The sequence below is a fragment of the Sesamum indicum genome, linkage group LG5, assembly GCF_026168435.1.
Source record: "Sesamum indicum cultivar Baizhima isolate 11 linkage group LG5, ASM2616843v1, whole genome shotgun sequence".
NCBI classification, from domain to species: domain Eukaryota; kingdom Viridiplantae; phylum Streptophyta; class Magnoliopsida; order Lamiales; family Pedaliaceae; genus Sesamum; species Sesamum indicum.
Window position 1 is genome coordinate 19,522,606 of NC_142661.1, and position 19,540 is coordinate 19,542,145.

The 19,540-nt window shown below is 32.1% G+C and overlaps 2 protein-coding genes across 7 annotated transcripts; one reads left to right on the plus strand and one right to left on the minus strand.

Annotated features, from left to right (window-relative positions):
* Window positions 1-55: 55 nt before the first annotated feature.
* LOC105161359 (S-adenosylmethionine synthase 3) lies at window positions 56-2,547 on the minus strand. Its single transcript, XM_011079015.3, has 2 exons — window positions 2,390-2,547; window positions 56-1,543 (listed from the first exon to the last, which is right to left on the minus strand). Exon 2 carries the CDS (start codon window positions 1,535-1,537, stop codon window positions 365-367), a length of 1,173 nt encoding a protein of 390 aa, XP_011077317.1. The 5' UTR covers window positions 1,538-1,543; window positions 2,390-2,547; the 3' UTR covers window positions 56-364.
* A 4,553-nt stretch (window positions 2,548-7,100) lies between these two features.
* On the plus strand, window positions 7,101-11,363 carry LOC105161483 (transcription factor RAX1). 6 transcript variants are annotated; one of them, XR_016065447.1, is made up of 5 exons: window positions 7,101-7,417; window positions 7,530-7,659; window positions 7,789-8,242; window positions 8,367-8,530; window positions 10,261-10,542. XR_016065447.1 is itself a non-coding variant. In XM_088880401.1 (4 exons), the coding sequence occupies exons 1-4, from the start codon at window positions 7,282-7,284 to the stop codon at window positions 8,442-8,444; spliced, it is 798 nt and encodes a 265-aa protein (XP_088736527.1). In that variant the 5' UTR covers window positions 7,101-7,281; the 3' UTR covers window positions 8,445-9,256. The 6 variants fall into 6 exon arrangements, 4 of the variants coding, with proteins under 4 accessions (XP_088736527.1, XP_020549322.1, XP_011077483.1 ...); XR_002287056.2 differs by adding an exon at window positions 10,989-11,363 and having other exon boundaries at window positions 7,103-7,417; window positions 7,789-8,530; window positions 10,261-10,340; XM_088880401.1 differs by lacking the exon at window positions 10,261-10,542 and having other exon boundaries at window positions 8,367-9,256.
* Window positions 11,364-19,540: the final 8,177 nt, after the last annotated feature.

The following is a 19,540-nucleotide window of genomic DNA, read 5'->3' on the forward strand; positions in this document are numbered from 1 at the left end:
AACATACATCATACGTTCAAACTGGTGGGTTGCAGTGAATCAAATTTGATACAACTTTTAATTGAAAATTATGGAAAACGTTTTATAAATTCAGAAATGATGAAATGACATAGAGTAATTTCAATACAACGTTGCTACCGAGGAGAGCAAAAAAAGATAACAGACAAGTTTCACAAATACTCTCCAGGTTCCTATATCCCTCAAAATTGAAAGCAGAAAACAGTACTGGTCCCGCATCATGACGGAGTCCTGAAAAAGAATCATAGTGTTAATATATCCAGCCAATCTTGTTTATTAATTGCAACCTGTATGATAAGACAGGGAATCGATTTGCGGAAGTATTGTCCAGTGGCAGCCGGCAAACTCAAGCTTTAGGCTTGAGGATCTTGACAGTCTCCCAAGTGAAATCAGGATCATCACGGCCAAAGTGACCATAAGCTGCTGTCTTCTGGTACCTGAAGTTTCCTCCTCTCTTCAAGTCAAGATTGATGGCAATCATTCCTGGCCTAAAGTCAAAGGACTCTTTGATAAGAGCAAGAATATCCTTGTCTGGGATTTTACCGGTCTTGTAGGTATCAACAAACACTGAAAGTGGTTCAGCTACACCAATAGCATATGAAACTTGCACAATGCATCGACGGGCAAGTCCCGAAGCCACCACACTCTTTGCTGCCTGCCTAACAATATATGCCCCACTCCTGTCCACCTTGGTAGGATCCTTGCCAGAGAAAGCACCACCTCCATGAGCACCCCAGCCACCATAGGTATCAATAATGATTTTCCTACCAGTCAGACCTGCATCTCCATGTGGGCCACCAATGACAAATCGACCAGATGGGTTGAGGTGAAAAATTGTTTTGTCATCAAGGTACTGGGCAGGAATTACAGGCTTGATAACATGCTCTTTCAGGTCACTAGCAATTTTATCGTTTGTAACAGTCTCGTCATGCTGGGTTGATATGAGGACAGTATGAACTCTGATTGGAACCATGGCACCACCGTCGTTCCTGTACTCAACTGTTACTTGTGTCTTACCATCAGGTCTCAACCAGGGGCAAGTTTTGTTCTTCCTCACTTCAGTGAGCTTGGCACCAAGCTTGGTGGCAAGGACATGAGTAAGTGGCATGAGCTCTGGTGTTTCATCTGTAGCATAACCAAACATGTGGCCTTGGTCACCAGCTCCAATTTCCTCAGGTTTCTTGGTGAGATGACCGTGGACACCCTGGGCAATGTCAGGGCTCTGTTGTTCGATGTTCACAAGGACCTTGCAGTTGTCGGCATCAAGGCCAACATCTGGTGAGGTGAACCCAATGCCTCTGCATGTATCCCGAACAATCTTCTCATAGTTCAAATTGGCCTTGGTTGTGATCTCGCCAAAGACCATCACCATATTTGTCTTTGTGCATGTTTCACATGCTACTTTGCTCTCTGGATCCTGTTCTAAGCAAGCATCAAGAATGGCATCTGAGACTTGGTCGCAGAGCTTGTCAGGATGCCCTTCATTGACGGACTCTGAGGTGAACAAAAAGGTTTCCATATTGATCTGAAATGCATTTCAAGAGATATATTATAGATCATTCATGCGATGAATTCATGCAATTTGAATGAATGATAAGGTACACAGTGTTCCTTGTTCCAAGTGACTGCAATAAATCAACTGCATATCAACAATGAATTGCTCGTTTCAAGTAATACTAGGTATGGGGAACAAGTTTTTCAGCATCAAATGATTTGTTTAATCTGTCTTCCGTCAACTAGAAACACTAATAAACACATATATAAGATCAAACAAAACTATATTACCGATGACAAATCATATGTTGTCCAAATGATCCACAACATTATTTATCCAAAGGCTGTTGCATCAACACGGAAAGGCAGATAGAACAGAGATCTATAGTGCTATAACCATACCAGCACCATACCTAGTCGATTATTATCTTTTTACACGTCAAGCATCATTAAACCATCAAATCTTCACCAAACTTCGTACAGTTCATGCAGATCCTGAATCACACACACAACGTACTCTCCAGGAATAAAATGCTCAACAAGATCTGAATCTCACGAAGTAAGACCAAGAATATATCTCTACATCTCTCTCTCAACTCAGATTCCAAGTTCTAAATTGGGTGAATTCTACATTTTATCACCACATATCTTTCACAAATTATGAGAATGTCAAATAACACTCCAAGCAAACATCAAATCAGTCGACAGTGAGTTCGAAAAAACGCATTTACAATCCAAATGCAGAACCAAAAAATAAAAAATAAAATGAGCACAGACACTACAACACTGAAATGGTACAGATCGGAACCAGAATGATCAAACCACTAACAGATCTAACAAAATGAAAAGGCAACTATTTCAGCATTGGTGTTCTTACCTTTTCGTAGAACACTAATATCCCGAAATCACAATGAAGGAGAAGAGAGAGCAATGCACAAGCGCAGAATGAATTTCCGGAGTGGAGACGAAGGGTATATATACAGCAGATCCGCGTGACTCGCTCTCTCTCTTACCACTACTCTCTCTCCTCTCTCTCTCTCTCTCTCATCTCCGTCGCCCACCTACCCAACTCAACTGGTGGTCCCAAATATCAAGTAAGGAGAACCAGATGGCGCCAACTGGCAATCAAAGGGAACCATGAACGGTTTGATATTGTGGCGTAGGTTGGTTTTACTTTTCTGTGGGGTAGGCAATAACTTGGAAGTTGTTTGGAGTGGAAGACTTGTACTGAGTGCATCAGTGGAGGTACGTGGAATTGGTGACAAGTCTTTATCCCACCGGAACTCTGTCGCCGTCAACGCGTAGGAAAATTCAGGCAACTCTCAGTTTTGACCTTTTAACTTTTCTTTCCATAATCCATACTGTTATTTACAACAATACAGACAAAAATCGTCACACTTCATACAATTGAATGTACCCGGACGCAAACACGACATCCTTAATATCAGTTTAATAATGTCTGAAATAAGCGCTTCTAATTTTCTTAAAAGTCTATTTTTGTTATTATCATTTGAGTAAGACATTTATTTTAAATTATTTAGGAATAATCACATCGTCCTATCTTGAAATTTTGTGTAATTACACGTAAAATTTTTGTAATTTGAAAAATTATGTCTAGTAATCTTGACGTTGTTTTTGTGTAACAAATAGATCTCCATTAATCAAACTTCACCAAATTTGCTAATATTAATAAATAAATAAATAAAAATCCATAATCAGCCTCTATTGATTGGTTACTTATTAATTTATTACTGGATCTTTTCTGACCAAACTACAACCTATACATTTTCTTACGATAATGCATATGATGTGGTAATATCTATTTTTAAAAAAGTAATTTAATTAGAAAAAAATAGTCAACTTGCAATAAGTCAACTACAGTAAATATAAATTCTCATTAATTTGTTACTAATATCAACAAATTTATTGAATTTTAACTGTTTATGAATTTATGTGCAATTTTAACAAGCGTTAGAGATACTAAATATAATTTATCAAATTATATGAAATCTATATATAATTATATCAAATTTAAAAAAAAATAATATAATAATTTATCCCCAAATACTTATCATAAAACAAAACTACGTTAACTTATTACTTCATCATGTTTTCTTCCTCCTAGTCTTATTCAAAATGGATGTTACCCAAAATTCTTTGAACTCAAGTGATGGAGACCTTATAGCAACCTCAATAATTTTAAGGATAAATTACAACCTCCTCTTTTAAAATTTATCATAATTATAAGTATTTTTTTAATTTTTTAATAAATTATAAATACTCCATTAAAATTACAAATATCCCTTTATAATAGTCCATTGTCGTGAGTATTTGTTAGAGTATTTATAACTTTAAAAGGTATTTATGATTATATAAAAAAAATAAAAAAATATTTATAATTATATATAACTTGGAGGAAGTGGGCAGCAATTTGTTATGGTAATTTGAAATGTGTAGATTAGATATTGTGGGATTGAATTTAATGAAGTTGGTGAATGTTAAGATAAAGAGATATAGGAAGAGGTAGAATATTAATTGTTTTTGTTGTGGACAAAATGGGTAGGCAGATGTCTTTTTCAGTAATGTTATGGGTATGGTAATGGTGTCTCACCAACCTTGTAGTAATCATTCTTTCCACCTATGTATTAGCCACCGACAATTGCATTGCCAAATTGAAAAACGTGGTCATCACTTGTATCTTGTTCCTCGTACGTCCGTCAAATCAACCATCTTGTCACAAACTCATTTCGTGCATGCCATCCTTATGTTAGCAGATCAAATGATACGTTATTACCAATTGGATCCAATCTGGAAATGTCAAAGTTGTGGGTAATAACTTATTAGAAACTGTGTGGTACTGGTCCAGCCCAACAATGGGGCCTGAGAGGAAATCTTGGGATGAAAGTATTGAAGAAGCAAAATGGACTAATCCATTACAACAACTTTGTATAATAGGCCCAAATGGTTGGGGTCTTCGAGGTCTAGCCCATAGCATGTGTTCAGGTTCAGGCTGCCAAACAACTGTTGTGAAATTAAAATGTAATAAATTTCATTCAGTTACGTACCAAAGGCTACGCACCGGAAAAGAAAACATTAATCAGGCTGATAAAAAATTAAATTATATTATTAAGAATTATTTTTTTGTCATAATAATACTTTTTATAATTTTAATAGTAACATATACTGTATAAAACTTATCAATTACCAAAAATAGCGGTATAGGAAAATTCTAATTTGAATCAAGTTTGGTGGGTTAAACAAATTATTTTCTGTGCTTTTTTTTTGGGGGGGGGGGGGGGGTATGTCGATAGGGTAGGTGCATGCAGCAAGTGTGTTGAGGGGGAAATAGATGATTCGCATGCATCACCAAGCATGATTTCTTGCACTTTAGTCCTGCCACACTGCGCGCCCTTGTTTGGAACAATGATTTGGTTTGTACCCGGCCGTGTTCCTCTTCATGCATTCGTACTGCTGGAACTCATGCATCAAAACTCGTAAGAATCCATTGGCCTCGTAAAATGCTGGTAATCATATGCTGTAATAATATTAATTAAACTTGAACAAAAACAAGAAAACTAAGAATCTATTCATCATCACAACCATTTTAATAGTGAGGATTAGGACAGAAAAATTCTTAATCAAATTAGGTTTGATATATCAAAACAAATCATTCGCAGAGAAAGTATAATATATTTGTCATGTAATCAACCACTTTTTCTGAATTATATATACATCAATCACACAACAAATATACTGTATTTGTCGTATAATTAGTTCTACCTAAAGCAAGTAAGGGTTGTTAAGGAAAAAGATGCAGATGCATGCATGCGTTCTTAGACATTGATTAAGGTTGGGCAAAGGAATATTAATGGAAGTGTACAAAAGGAAACGTCTATTTGCTTCTCAATCATTTGTAACAGCTACGTACGTCTTTTTCTGATTCAGAGAACTTTCAACTACCCTCCATCTGCCTCTTGATTATGTTTCTAATTCTCATTAATCCCATGCATAATCAGTTTTTTATTTAGAAAATTTAAATGTAATTCGTTGCCTAAAGATATATAAACATTTTATTCTCATTAATCCCATCCATATATAACTTATAATGCTAATTTGAGCTCAGATCAAACCCACAACATATATATATAAAAAATCAATGCAAAAACTTAAATTTTTAACCATAATTAATCAACATTGATCATATATAGATTTACTTATCACCAAAACATTTGGCATAATCTTTATTTGTGATTATTATATTGGCCTCGCCCTAGAAACAACTAGTAGCCGTGGTTAATTAATTAGTATTTGCTACAATTTTTTATAATTAATTATAACAAAAAATTATATTTCTTATGGTGACAATTTCAAGATGCCCCCCAAAAAAAATAATTAATTGTTAATAGTATAATTAATAAATGGAATGAGATGAGGTGTATTGTTCTTGATTTGCAATATTTATTAATTAGAAACGTAATTGTTATCTGAAAATCAGGTTTAGACCATACTCCACTACAAGTCTCCGAGCTGGCAGTTGAATTAATATGTATATAATAATTAATCTTGAGTAATTATTAATTAAATCCATTTGCAGATGTAAAATATTATTACAAGACACAGAGGGTATCTTATGTTAAAATAGGTTGGCAGTCAGATTTTGCATCTGTCTCATTCCATACAAGCCCTATAATTAAAGGCTGCCAATAATGTAATGAACTGTATTCAACTTTCATCCCCTAATCAAACCCAATATTAAATTTCTTGCTATCTTCGGAATCTCGATCCAAATTTCAAGTTTTTAATTTGAGTTCTCGCAACTATACATATATATACATTCATTTATACAAAATTCTAAAGAATTTCAGGAATTTCAAATGTCTAAGAAGGCATTAATGAATAGTATAGTAACTTAATAACGAATTTAAAAGGTGAAATTACATTTTAATTAGTTATGGGTTCAACGTATTTAGTCCTCTATTTAATCATGAGATTTTTAAAATAATTTCAAAATTAAAAAAACTTGATACATTTAGTCATATGCGTTATGAAAATTTTAAAATGATCTCAAAATTAAAAAATACTCGACATGTTTCGATTATTTTTAATCTTGGAACTATTTAAAAAAATTCCATAAGAGGTCTAATTAGATGTGTTGATTTTTCTTAATCCTGGTATTATTTTAAAAATCACGTGAAGCAGAGCACTAAATGCGTTGAACTTATTATTCTATAAGACTAAAAATATGACTTTACCAAATTAAAAGAGCTATTTCCAATAACTCGTTACGACCTGGGCGTTTAGTTCTAGTAATATATAGAAATTGCAATTTTAGTTTTATAAGTATGAAAGGCGGGAATATTGATCCTATACAAACTCATTTTGATAATCATGCATGTCTTGTAATTTTAAAATAATGCACATGAAAAGTAATTTTTTAAAAAAAAATGATTGAAAAAGTGAACCTCAAGACCCTAGAGGACTGAAAATTAAAATTATGAGACTGGGTGGAGAGAGTAGTCTTTGGATTCTTTTGAAGAAAGAAGTAGAGAGAAAGAGGCAAGTGAGGGTAACAGTGGAGGGAGTTTCTGGTTGGTGATGATTGATGGGGTGGATAAGTTATTAATTTGATGTTGAAATTAGAGTGTATCTAAGTTTGACTTGTGTGTAATATCTCTTACAATAATCCTTGTACCTATATATAAATATGAGCAGGAGCTGGTTGTCCAAACAACAAGTATCCTAGCTAGTTGCATCAAGAGAGAGAGAGAGATGGGAAGAGCTCCATGCTGTGACAAGGCAAATGTGAAGAAAGGTCCCTGGTCACCTGAAGAAGATGCTAAGCTAAAGGAGTACATAGAGAAACATGGCACTGGTGGCAATTGGATTGCTCTCCCCCACAAAATTGGTATTGATCTATCTGTCTCATGCTTCATTACTTGTTTTCGATTTCATTAATGAATGGTGATACTGATCAATATCATCATGTGGTTTTGCTGTTTTTTGTAATTAACAATTAGGTCTGAGAAGATGTGGAAAAAGCTGCAGACTGAGATGGCTCAACTATCTCAGACCCAACATTAAGCACGGAGAATTCTCAGATGATGAAGACAGAATCATTTGCTCCCTCTTTGCTTCCATTGGCAGCAGGTAGTTTGTTGTTCTTTTTCATCATCACAACATTAATTAGCATTCATCTCTCATGCTCATGTGCATGTTGTTATAATTACTTCAAATTTCTTACACATTTTTGTTGTTATTACAACAAAACAAAATCAGGTGGTCAATAATAGCAGGTCAGTTACCAGGCAGAACTGACAATGATATCAAGAACTACTGGAACACAAAGCTCAAGAAGAAACTCATGATGTCTATGCCTCCACCACTGTCATCTAACCACAAGAGCCCACATCAACCTACCATATATCCATCACCACCACATAATTCCCTTCTACACAACTCCTCAATCATTACATCTCCAGTTAGGGCTAATTGCTCCAGAGGTTTTCAGCCCATATTATCCCCTACTTTCACCACTCTCATCTCTTCAAATTCTGGTGCGCATGATGGGTTTTTTGTGGGCCCGTTACATGGTGATTATGATCAGATAATCAACAGAGATAGTAAAAGTAGCAATCTCCTCATCTTTGGAGGGGAAGCTAGCTGCAGCTCATCTGATGGGAGCTGCACCACCAACCACCAGATTACTACTCATGGCCGTAGTAAGGATCAGGTACTGGACCATGATTACATGTTCCCCAGTGGTGATCAGAATTTATGTTTCAGCAATGGGGTTGATGAAGATGATCAGAAATTCTTGACCACTACTTCCATTGATCATGGTTATTCATCATCAGCAGCAGCTGCAGCAGCAGGAAACGAGTGCTTTGGGGGAAATCCACTGGATTACAGCATTGAGGAGATCAAGCAGCTGATTAGCACTAACAACATGTGCAGCAACAATCTCAATTTCTTTATGGATGAGATCCAAACAGAAGAAGATCGACGGTGATGGTTGAGGGTAAGGTTTTCTTGATCAGATTTCAAATTAAACTAGGATTAGCCCTAGATTCTGATCATCAGTTCCGGGGGAAATGGTGGGTTTTAATGAAAAACACCTTTTTCGACAGTACAACTGTACGCTACTGTCCTGATCATTACTGCAACTTTCGGATGTAAATTTTCATGGAAACTAGAGAAGCCCCATCTCCCTGAAATCAAGAAATCAGATATCATGATCAGTGCTGAAACTTGATTTATTTAAATTGGACGTAGCAGATGACGATATCCCAATTTTAATAAATGAATCTGATACAGGATTATCACTGCAAGAAAATGTTTCAATACTTGCAAAGAAAAATCATAGTTCAACTAATAATTAGTTCAACACTAATTTTAATATCAATTTTTTTTTTTATAGCCATTAAGATCTTTTATTTTTTGCAGTGTGTATATGTATAAATATATGTTTCTTATTTAAAAAAATTAAAAAATAGTTTGATGCTAATCACAATCTGAGTCTTTCTGCCAATCTTTGCTATGATATTGCTGAAAGAAAACCACCATTGTTCAGAAGTCATGAATCAGAGAAATTGATGTGTTGTCCTAATCGTCCAAAGATCAATGCACATTTTCTCACAGTAGTGCAGAAGAATTAATAAAAATGTTTGAGTAATTCAGGCAACCTACATTTTCATGTCAGTTGATTACGACGTTCCATTTCAAACCATTTTGAGATCGACCATTTCAAATTTTTGACTTCAAGACTTTTTTTCTTTTAATTATGATTCTTGAAGTTTATCAGAACTCATGCATACATACAACAATTTTTGACAAAAACAATTAAGGTCAATATTTTCTTTATATATAATTTATTACATTATTCGATTTGTTTAGATATGAAAAACTGAATATTACATTAATTATTTCCAATCAAATAATATATTAAATTAATCATATAAATAAACAAAGGGTTGCTATTAAATAAACATAACCCACAATTCATGACCCTGGAATATATTTTCTTAGAATCCAATTTTTTTTTTGTTTTCCTTTTTGATGGAATTTTTACCAGAAATTCATTTTTAGTTATTGAAATAATTATTTAAATATTAATAAATTGGTCTAAATTAAGGGAGGGGATATTCTTCAGGTATTTTAATTAGCTTGAGTAAGGATTGCATCAGTACGAAAAAAACAAAAAATCCACTTGAATAAATCAAGATTGATCGACCAAGAGGTTATGAGTTTGATTCCAACGAATACAGGTTATTTAGTTTAGTATGTTTCTTTGTTTACTTTGATCAATTTATTAATTGATTTAGAAATATCGGATGTATTTTTTACTGAATATTATAATAATAGCATGCTGACTGATTTAGAATTATCGATTTATTTTAAAAAAATAAATAAATTAGGACCGATGGATGAGAGGTGGAAACAGAAGTCATGAATAGATTCTCATAGGAAACTGTCCAAAAAGGTTCCAGAAAAAAGAAATGTGAATTCGAGTGTACAATGCCTTAGTTAAATACTGGCTAGGTTGGCTGCTGCAAGGTCTGGACAAAATTAATCAATAATTTAGTTGCTTAAAAGAAGCAGATTAATTAAAATAAATTAAGTAATTATTAACCCATTGACCTCTTCCCGGTTCGTCTGCTTCTGTAAGAATTTAAGATATATAAATGAACAGACAATCTTGAATGCCAGCTATATATATTATTACATTTTAATTTTTAACTATTTTTACAGGAGGATTATTAGGTGTCTTAGGCAAAGACTGCTCGGAAAATGTCTGTCTAGTGAAAAATGCAAATGATCAGCTGCTGGAGGTGAAATTACTCTTTCAGTCTTATATAATATGAGTTTCTAGATTTTTTTGTTTTATGCTCTACGGGATTTTTGAAATGATCGTAAAATTGAGAAAATTAAAAATATTTAATTTAATGTCCAAGTTTTCATCAAAATATAGACAGATACGTGCAGTGTGTGTTCATCAATTGTGTGAATAGCCAAACTAACACACAAGCATTGTTTTACAAACAAAACCAATATATATATATATATATATTTTTTTTCCTATTTTAATAAATAATATTAATTTATTATAATTTTTAAGTCGTAATATTTATCGGTGTAGGAAATGATTCATTTTTTTGTTTTTTTTTTTTTAACAGCAGACGCAGTCAAAGAACTCAACATTTGAACTTAAGACAAAAGAGGTCATAAAAAGCAGTAGTTGAAAACTGACGCCCATCCAATTAAATCACTATTGAAAGAAGTAAAAAACCGAACAAATACCACACCCTTTTCCTAAAAGCAGGCGAAAACTTTACAGATAACAGTCAGTCAGACACACACACACACACACATGCTCTTTTATAAGTTTTGAGAGATTATTATTACCAAAAAGGTGTGGAAGACAGACAGGATTGCGTGCGCTGTCAGGCAACTGAAGCAAAGAAATTTCCAATTTCCAGGGTTTGGAACAGCTACGCTACGCAAATAGATGAGACGCCAACGGACAAAAGTCCTTGACGTTTTCAAACATTAGGGTTTATTAAGAAAGTCTGCACCAAACAGAAGAGCCATTGGATTTGAGCCTTGCAACTACGTACAGATTATCAAACCTTTGTCAATGTTAGGTATTACTGTTTGAACCCACAAACCCTTCTCCTCCAATCCCCCTACTATCTTTTTTAAAGAATGTCTGCGAAAATTTTTACTTTTACAGATATAATTCTTGTAAAATAAAAATTATTGCAGAATTGAAAGGTGGTAATGTTTATAGATAAATAAAAATCAAACAAAAGCCAAATTAGATATATAGTGCTTGAGGAAAGATCAATTATTTCTAAAATAAATTTAATTGATTAAAAATCATTTCCGTCTCATGTGTTTAAAAGATACTATTTTTATTTTGATTTGTATATTTTATATTTATTTTTTAAATATTAATAGAAAAATTGAATGTTTAATTTAATAATTAAACTTGTATGATTGTAAATATATATATATATATTATAGGTTAATCATAGCCATTTAATTTATATTTTTTAATGATATAAGAATAATATAGTTAGATAATATAGCAAATAAAATATAAAAATTATAAAATATTAAATATGTGAAAGTATACATTTAATGTATAATTATTCAAATTATTTTAAAACTCAAATATCAAATTTAAGTATGTAATTTTAAAAATAAAATATTTATAAAAAAAAAAATCAGAGCAGCTAAAAGCACCTCCCTATCCTAAAATCGATTTTCCTAACTAGGTGTTTTTTCAGTTCAAAATTATGATATTTATGTAAAGTCGGAGTAAAAATTATATCTCGTGCAATGAGACACTAATTGATTTACAAGTCATATCAAAATATATTTTGTTATTATTATTTTTTTCGTAACCAAAATCCAACTCGAGTCGAGCTTAAAAAATTATCAAACGAAAAGTTAAAGTTCAAATTTTAATTTGTTAAATCAACGGATCGAGTTACCAAATCCAATGATTATTGGTTCAGTGACGGTAATGAATTTGAATAGCCCAAAGAAATAAAATTTGATTAGCCCGTCCGTCCGTGAAACAACGTCTACCTCTCATGTATTGTGGACAGAGCGGGTTTTACATGGGCGGGCCCGAACTACATTAACTGGGCTGAGTCCATCTACAAAGTAGTCATTTGGGCTTGAGTGGGTTCAGCATTGGATCCATAGTGTGAATATGGGCCTGAATACCCAATGATATTGATGTGTCACAAGGACTATCAATTGCCGATTGCCAATAATAAAACATGAATTGCGGGTCGCAAGGACAAATGAGTAAAAAGAGATTAATTTAGTTTATATGTTTTACCCAGTATTTGGGTGTGTCACCAACCTGGCCCAGCCTATCTTGTCTTCCGTACAACAATCAATTGCCAATTCCCATTCTTTGACAAAAAGAAAACATGTGCCCCATCATCAATCTTTCTCTTTTCCAAAATAAAATATGATACAAATATTTGAAAAATGAATTTTTATTTTTATTTTTATTAAAAAAAAAAAAGGACAAAAAGGGTGTGGGGCAAAAGGACATAATTTTCACGCATGCCATTGCAATGCTACCCACTACACAAACTTTAATCATTCAAATCTCAAATACAAATCACACGTTCTTTTTGTCATTTGCTTCCATATCTCTACTTTTATTTCACCAAAATTAATAATAATAATAACAATGCATGCATATCAATTTATTTATTAACTATATAAAATAACCCATATGCGATTAATATAAGGTTTCCCTTTTTTTTGCAAATTAGTATTGTACATCATATTATATTGCATGTATACACTATATATTTTAAAAAGTATGTTATGCCTATCGTTTATATATATGACGTGCAATATAAAATATGACGCTAATTTATAATAAAATGTTTCAATCGTTGTTTTTTATTGTATATGAATTTGAATTATGAGTTGAGAATCAAATTCACTAGTTTATTCAACGATTTCCTATTTTAATTTAAAAGGTTTTCGTATAAATCACTATTTGATCGAGCTGACACAAGTAAACGCTTCGAAACTTAAATGTACCAAAATTCTATAAATTATCATGATCAGTTGATAATAATTTAATATGAAATAATGGTGCGTCCGATAATTTTTCAGCACGAGTATTTGGTCATCTATATTAAATGACGTTTATTTTGTGATATGAATTATTTGGGAGATAAAATAAATTATCATTAAATTAATGATAAAAAGAAAACTCAGTGTTATTTACAGGGAGTTCATTTTTTTAATTATGTAGATGGGATTAAACGCAGTCCCATGCATGTTTGGTCTGTTAAAAAACCCTCATCTAGATGAGAATAAGAGCGGCGTAGGGAAGAATTACGGGACAGGGTGGAAGGGGGTCGTCTGGCAAAGAGAAGAAGAGGGTAAAACGGTCTCTTTACCTCTTTTTTAATTTTGTACGAATTTGTTGATCCAATCTAATGGTCCAAAGTAAACAGCATTTTAATGTATAAATTATATTAGAATGTAAAAAATAAAAAAGAAATGTTATACATTTGGTAGGGGGGACAAGTACGTATCATTTTATTTCCTAAGTAGAAGAAAATGATAAGAAAAGAAGAAGTGAGAGGTGCCTCCATGTACACAAAATTTGAGACGTTTGCTATATTATTACTGGGGCAGCTCTCTATTCTGATTGGATTACACCTACTTGGCAGACACACAATATTAACAACTTGGGAATATCATATGCTTTCATTACAAACTATTTTATACATAAATAATAATTGGAAATCATTAAAAGATTTGCCTCTACTTGGGCATACAACTAGCTCAACTCATCTTCTCTTTTTCTTGCAATTAATTGCAAGGCGATTGGATTTTTCAATTGGTTCGTATTTTATTATATAAAGTATTATTTGTTCTGATTTGGTAAAAAAATTATGGATTTATCTTAAAAAGACGCGTTGTCAAAAAGAGAAAACTGATCTTATGATTATAAGCCACCTAAACTTTTCGTTTGTAAGTAATATAGGACGTTTGCGTACATCATATGGGATACACATTTTTGTTTCAACTTAATACTTGTATGTGTTTACCTATATAATGGATCAACGCCTTGCAAACTTATTTTGTATAATGCTGGACATTTTGCAAGATAAGAATACAAAAGTGTGTTCGACATGTCATTTAATATTTAAAAAATTAAACAAAAAAAAAGAGTTACGATAGCTTTCGAGGAATAATTTGGTCTGATCAGTTTTTATTTTATGACGAAAATATACAATAATTCAAATATTTGATACAATGTGATTAGGGATGACAATGGTTCAAATTTAGAACGAATTTGTCAAAATTGGGACCAACACTTTGTTATATATATATATATATATATATGTGTGTGTGTGTATCTTATGCTCCTTTTTGTTATTACAACCCGAGAGAAATGGTAAGATAGGCGTTAGAGTCTTTGGGCAGAGGTGGACCAAATTGTCGACTTGTCTTATAGGTTACTTGGAACTACTGAAGATTCCAAAGACACCAAGATTGTTGCATCATCATTGTGTCACTTGCGATTCAAGTTCTGACCAACTAGCTATTGATTATGGTTTGATGTCAAGAAAATTATAGGTTTTAATGGGATGATTAAAATAGTAATAATAAATAATTAAAGACGAAATGTGAAAGCAGAAGGAGCAGGACAATGTAATAGCATAATTAACATCACATGCACCTCTTTGGAGGAGTGAAGTTTTCAGAATTATATTTTCAGCTTTTCATTAAAAATTATTAGTTTCCGTCAGAACGGGACTACTTTTAATAACCCTAATAATAACCTCTCAATGAGAGAGAGAGAGAGAGAACACCTTTTTTGACTTGTATCAAATATGAAGCCTCGAGGCCTCAGCCTCATCCATCCCCAAAAATTAAGTCAATTAATTGATGATTATTAAGTTTTTTTTTCTTAAATAAAAAGCTAAGAACTATTAATTTTTGAATACATAAATTATATAACCAATATCATATATTTATATTTAACAGCTACTTTCACTTATACTCATTATATATTAATTATCAATATCATATAATTATATCTAATTAATAATAACTATTAAAATAGAATAACACCGTACATTAGTCACGTTAAAAAAACACGAATTTATAACTATAAATTCTCAACTTTATCAATCAAGTTTAATCTTATTCGTGTATTAACTGTTAATCAGTTGACTTTAGGCCTAGGTTGGCCAGCCTGCTTCCCTTCCCACCCAAATCCCTAGATTTAATTATTGTGTTTTGTTTTAAAATTAAACCCTAAGTTTAATTTCGATAAGATATCTAATAAAATATCATAATCCACGATTGAGATTGAAGAAAATTTAATTAAAAAAGATAGTCTGTCATTAAAATATGTGACAGCAATCTCAGGTCAATCTAATAAAATACAATAATGACAAAATTGATAATTCAAAAATTACATAATTTTATTAAAATACTAAAAAGTATTTATAATTTTTTAAATAATAATAAAATATTTATAATTATAACAAATTTTATAAACGGTGGTCGTAATTTACTCTAAATTAATTTTGGAAACACCCTCAAATTGATGGGGTAAATTTCCGAAAAGGGAAAGCGGACACATATCCAAGTTCACATAGTAAATTGTTTGTAAGGAAGTACATTTGGGCAGAGGTGTAGTCTTTTTACAAGTGATGTGAGCTGCAGAAAGAGAGAGAGAGAGAGAGGTTTGAGTCGTCAAAAATCGCTTTCTCTCTCAACACTTACTTGTTTCCAGAATTAGAACTTAACTTACGCCAAACTACACATCTGCTGCACCATATCACATCCGGATATGGATCTTCTCCCAATTTGCTTCCACTTCTCTTATCTGACTCATGATTTAATCGATCTCGATTCAACTCCAGACTCGTACTCGTCCTGCACCTCATCAAAGATTCCCGGGCTTATATCCTAGATTTTTCATTCGCAAAGCGTAATTAGGAATACATTGGTAGGCCACAGTTACACTTATCGGGTACCTTAAATATGTGACGTCGAGCGCATATAATGTTCAGAATAATCGATATTATTGAATTCACTTATCTAAAATTATGGGTGATTGGGTATTTAGAGTGGATATTTATTTGAACTTAGTACATCAATTGACAAATTCGATTGATAACCGTAAATTCCAAAAGGATTGAACGGATGATTAGGACATTGACGTCACTAGGTCCAGTCACTTGACCTAATCTGACCATCACATTGAGGCCTCAATATGGTTGATCTCATTGGAATATAGTATGGCAGTTTTGCAATTTTACAGTATATAGCGTGGACCCCATGTCACTCTCGATCATAGAAATAGAGAAAATGATTTTCTATTTCAAGTTATTGGGTTGAGGGGACAAAAAATAAAAAAAAATAGAGTCGAGCTGAATATATTTTAGAATTTATTTTATTTTTATTGAGTTTTGAGAAATTGCGCTTGTATTCATTTTGATTTGATTAATAAACGAATCGAGTTGAAACAAGTATTGGTCGAATTGAGATTCACATGTAATGAAATTCATTTAAAAAAGAAAATATATGGTGTTAGAACATTTGTACAAGAAGAAGGCAACAGAGGTGGTGGTGGGCAGCCGCAGAGGAAGATGTAGAGACAAATGCGCGTGAGGAGTGGGAAGCAAAAGAAAGCTTTGTTGGGAAGGAATTGCAGAAAAAGTAGAGATAGCCAGAAGCCTTCTTTTGCCTTCTGCACATCACCACACTTCATAAAACCTCTTTATTTCTTTTATAACCAATTATCATAAAATTGATTACAATTCTATAGATTCAACATTTTCATTTGTTCTAAATAAATAATTTACATTTATTATTTAAGAGAGAGAGAGAGAGAGAGAGAGAATAGCTTTGGCAAAATTCTGTGGCAGTTGTACTCTGGAGAACAATATACAAATGCAAAAAATGGTACAAAAACAAAAACAATACTGACAATTCAGATCCAAGTTTTACTTTTATCATTATTTAGCATAAAAGCAGCTGACTCATTCAGATTTTTCCCTCTACAATAATCTAAACCTCCTAATTAAAGCAACTCCCACCTCACCTCTTACCATATCATATCATTTAATTTTACTCAACTAATCATATTATAAATATTATTACATATAATTCATCAATCTTCATAAACTAAACATCAATTACATAATAAATATATATTTGATTCGATTTTCAAAATTTTTGACACGCAAATAATGGCATGTCTTTTTTTTCATAAAAAAAGTGATTTGATTTTTTTATTGAATGAAGTGATTACAGTTACACCGTAACTTTCAATCATTAACAACCAATACTTAATAACCAGAATCAAATAATATTTATTACCAATCAACAACTAAACTTGTAATAATTATAAAGTAAAACAACGTCCACACGTTAGTAGGTTTTGAATTTATACTTTTATAATTTTGAGGGTTCGACCTCGTTAACTAAACTAGCTAGACCGCATTGACTTTAAAAAATGATTATTTTTTTTTTTTTTTGAGTAAATCAATTGTAATTATATGATGAGTTTTAGTCATTAATAATTAATATATATGCGTCAATTACTAATATTAAATATACATAAAGAATCAAGAATTATTGTTAATATAAATTAATATTTATAAATTAGTGGGATTTCCAACTCATAATTTCAATGCCACGGTGACGGTGACGAAAGGAAGTGATTTGGGAGAGGAATCTACAGATTTTGCGATGATTTGCTGAGGGAAATGTTGATTTATGGAGGTGCGCAGCAATGGTTGTATAAACTTTTCGGAGGAATTAATGGACGAATGGATGTCATGTTTGGTGGAAGCGTGCGGTGTGGTGTGGTGTGGTGTCTGACAGATTAAAGCTTAAAGATGAAGGTGCTGCAACTTCAACTCTGCATTTTCCCACTTTCTATAGTTTAGCACAACAATACAAAAATTACAGCTCAAACTACGATATATGTGCAAAAAGATTTTAAAGAAAAAACAAACAAATACAGTAATATCTGCTGATTCAGATCGAAGTTTTCAATAACACGATGATGACTAGGCGATGACCTAACAATTATCTAGTGATGATCCGACGACTCCTTGAAGCGTGGGTTCAAATGATTACTTCAATCTAAATAAATAAGGTTGGCAAGCATACAAAATATTACACTTGTTTGGGTGACCCCCAATTAAGATCATCCGATTCTTAAGTTAGCATTGAACTCGAGGTAGTAGAATACAATTTGATAGTAATAAACGGCATACCTTGTAAAATGGCTCAATTGGTATTCATAAAGCTTGTGTTTCAGATGTTCATAAGGATCATATATTATTTAGATAGCCATCAAATGATTAGAGATTTATAATTGATAATTCAGGTCACCAAGTCAGGTGCAACTTGATTAGCTGAAAAAACGCAGACTCATGAGGTATTTGGAATTTTCTCATTTCTACAGGACAGAATTGTGAATTGGAGTTTATTCATCGTACTTTCCATATCTCGTGATTTGAAAAATATTGCTATATATACAATTATTCACTTTGACCATCCACTTCCATTTCTTCCCATTGCCCTTCTCCAAATTTGAATAAAAATTGATTTGTTATTGTTAGATTTAAATACTAATTTAATGTATTAAATTTAGAAATTAATAAATATATTTCATATAAATAAAAAATAGACTATATTCCCGTGTTTATTATCTTTTTCCAAATTTAAAACTATGCAATCTTCTCAAATATATAAATTCTTACCACTGCTTCCAAGTCAAATAATATTAATAATAATGAGTTTAGTCTCAAATAACATTTCATCACAAAAATAAATAAATCGATAAAGTCAACTCTTTTCACATAAACATTAATTTGATTTATTTAATTGCTTCTTTTTTTTTAAAAAAAAAAAAGTATTGTCAAAATGAGTTCGTGAACTTCAATTGAGATGATCTCCTCTACTTTGACCAATGCAAAAAGTCAATTTTATATTCCTGAACAAAAAGGCCCGTTTCTAGTAAGAGTCTATATTCCCTAAGTAATTTAGTGATATTTTATTGCAATTAATGTTGAATCCATAATGTAAAAATTTTCTTATATATAATGTATATTAAAAAATATATTACGAAATACAATACTAATTTATAATAAAAATATTATTATTATTTTTATCATGATGCTGGAATGCAATACGATTAGTGTTTCGTCCCGCAAGATATTATTCATTATAACTTCAAATGGGTATCATTCTTTTTTATTGAAAAAAAAATTTTAGGAGGAGAAAGCCTTAAAACTTATAAGCCATTCAAATTCCCTGTTTGCAATAGATATGGAACATCTATCTACATTATAACGAAAACAAAAAATATAAAAATTAATTTAGGGATAATTACACTGTTCTGTATTGAGATTTGATCTAATTACACATAAATCCTTTATGATTTGAGGAATTACGTTTAGTACCCCTAACGTCTGTTTTGTCTAGACTCATTTGTTAGTCAAAA